We start from the raw sequence: 1,723 nt of genomic DNA, 5'->3' as shown, positions 1-1,723 counted from the left end.
TCTAGTTTTGCTTTCAGCAACACCTTTCTGCCCACATATGTAGAGGGAAAACTGGTGCAGCTATGACTAAAGCTGATGTTAAAAGGCATTCCCATGATCTGGTTAGTTTTCCTCTGGCAAGCTTTTCACATCTGGTAGGTACTGTCAAGGCTAATGCTTCTTTTGGGATCAGTCTGTCACTTTGCTAATGCTGGTTCTTCTCCTCTGTCTTTAAAGGCGAGAAAAATACGGAACAGGTTTGCATTCACTGGGAAATTCACTGTCCTTGTCCCTGCTGTCCTTGTCCCTGTGGCACAGTCCCTGCCAGGTCAGGCACAGCACTGTCAGTGTCCTGGGAAGGGGCATTGTCCCACTGCTGGCGATGCTGTCGCATGGCACACAGCTCAATGACCCTCCCCAGCTGGGCTCTCCTATAGAATTCCTTTGCAGCAAAATAGTAGAAGATGGCATCGAGGCAGCAGTTCAGGTTGGCAAATGTCATGGACACCTGGAGGAAGAGGCTGATGGTCTGCTTCACCCTGCAGCCCACGATCACGTGCTGCCTCACCAGGCACTGCAGCAGGATCCCGAGGTGGACGGGAGTGAAGCACACCAGGAACACCACCAGGTTGATGACAATTACTCTCACCTCCCTTCTGTCATGAGTGTTGCGATTCAGGAGAATCCAGATGGTTTGAGCGGAGCAGGAAACCATCACAGCAAGCGGGATCAGAAACCCCAATATCTCCACAGAAACAATGTAGGGGACACTCCACGTCTGGCTTGACATGTTGTGAAAGCATCTCATAGGTTCCTCCTTCTGGAACGCAAAAATTGGGATGCTGCAGATCCAAGCTGCTGCCCAGATGACGCAGCAAATGACCACAGCCCACTTGGGGGATTGATTAGCTCGGCCTTCAAAGGGGTTCTTAATGCAGATGTACCTGTCCACGGTGATGCAGACAATGATGAAGATGCTGATGTAGGTGTTGACGAAGTAAGGAGCCTGTATGAAGGAGCAGAGCAGGCCAGGCACCTCTGTGGCAGAGGAGTAGAGCTTTAGTGGCAGCGAGAAGACCAGCAGGATGTCTGCCAGCACCAGGCTGATCATGTACACCGAGGTCTTGCTCTGATTGCTCCAAAAGCAGCAGAACACACGCAGGGCCAGGATGTTGAGCACCAGCCCCATGATGAAGGTGGGGATGGAGAGCCCCAGCTGCACCCTCCGTGCCAGGTTGTCAATGGCTGTGAAATTGCAATTCTCACTGCTGTTGGTCATTTCTGCCCTGAAACGACAAAGAGAGTGTTGGAAATGTGTAAGATTCACAGCTAATGCCATGATAAAGCCAAACCAAGATCCTTCCAAACATAGTTCTAGAATTTTTTGGTTTTGAGCTGGACAGTTGGTCAGCCTGTGTCTATTACAGAAAGTGAAACCTTTCAAGCACAGAGCTTTCTGTTTCCAGTTTGACTGGCTTGGTATGTACAGGGGAGCCTGATTCTCAGGGGAAAGTAGTCAACATCCTCTGATTACCTTCCCATGTCAGAGAATCCCATTCAGATATCAAAGAGACTGACTCCTTCAAACACGTATTTTCAAAAACTCTAAAGACTACTGGCTATCTTTAATAATTTGTACACCTGTTGAAGTTTCCCTAACATCATGCTTAGTTTTGTTGCTACACAGAAATTAATGAGATTACTGTTCCATATTAAGGTATGTTGATCTGATAGCTGGGATTTT

The 1,723-nt window shown here is 48.3% G+C and overlaps 1 protein-coding gene across 1 annotated transcript; it reads right to left on the bottom strand.

The window, feature by feature from the left end:
- Positions 1-256: 256 nt before the first annotated feature.
- On the bottom strand, positions 257-1,258 carry LOC135451820 (G-protein coupled receptor 55-like). Its single transcript, XM_064721363.1, has one exon. The coding sequence runs from the start codon at positions 1,256-1,258 to the stop codon at positions 257-259; it is 1,002 nt and encodes a 333-aa protein (XP_064577433.1).
- Between the last annotated feature and the right edge of the window lie 465 nt (positions 1,259-1,723).

This window comes from Zonotrichia leucophrys, chromosome 9 (assembly GCF_028769735.1).
Source record: "Zonotrichia leucophrys gambelii isolate GWCS_2022_RI chromosome 9, RI_Zleu_2.0, whole genome shotgun sequence".
Taxonomy (NCBI): Eukaryota; Metazoa; Chordata; class Aves; order Passeriformes; family Passerellidae; genus Zonotrichia; species Zonotrichia leucophrys.
The sequence above is the reverse complement of the archived record's forward strand: the minus strand, read 5'-3'. Positions and strand labels throughout refer to the sequence as shown.

What these genes read in the sequence shown, in the direction of transcription:
- LOC135451820 (XM_064721363.1), bottom strand. Translation starts at nt 1,258, where the DNA reads ATGACCAACAGCAGTGAGAATTGCAATTTCACAGCCATTGACAACCTG.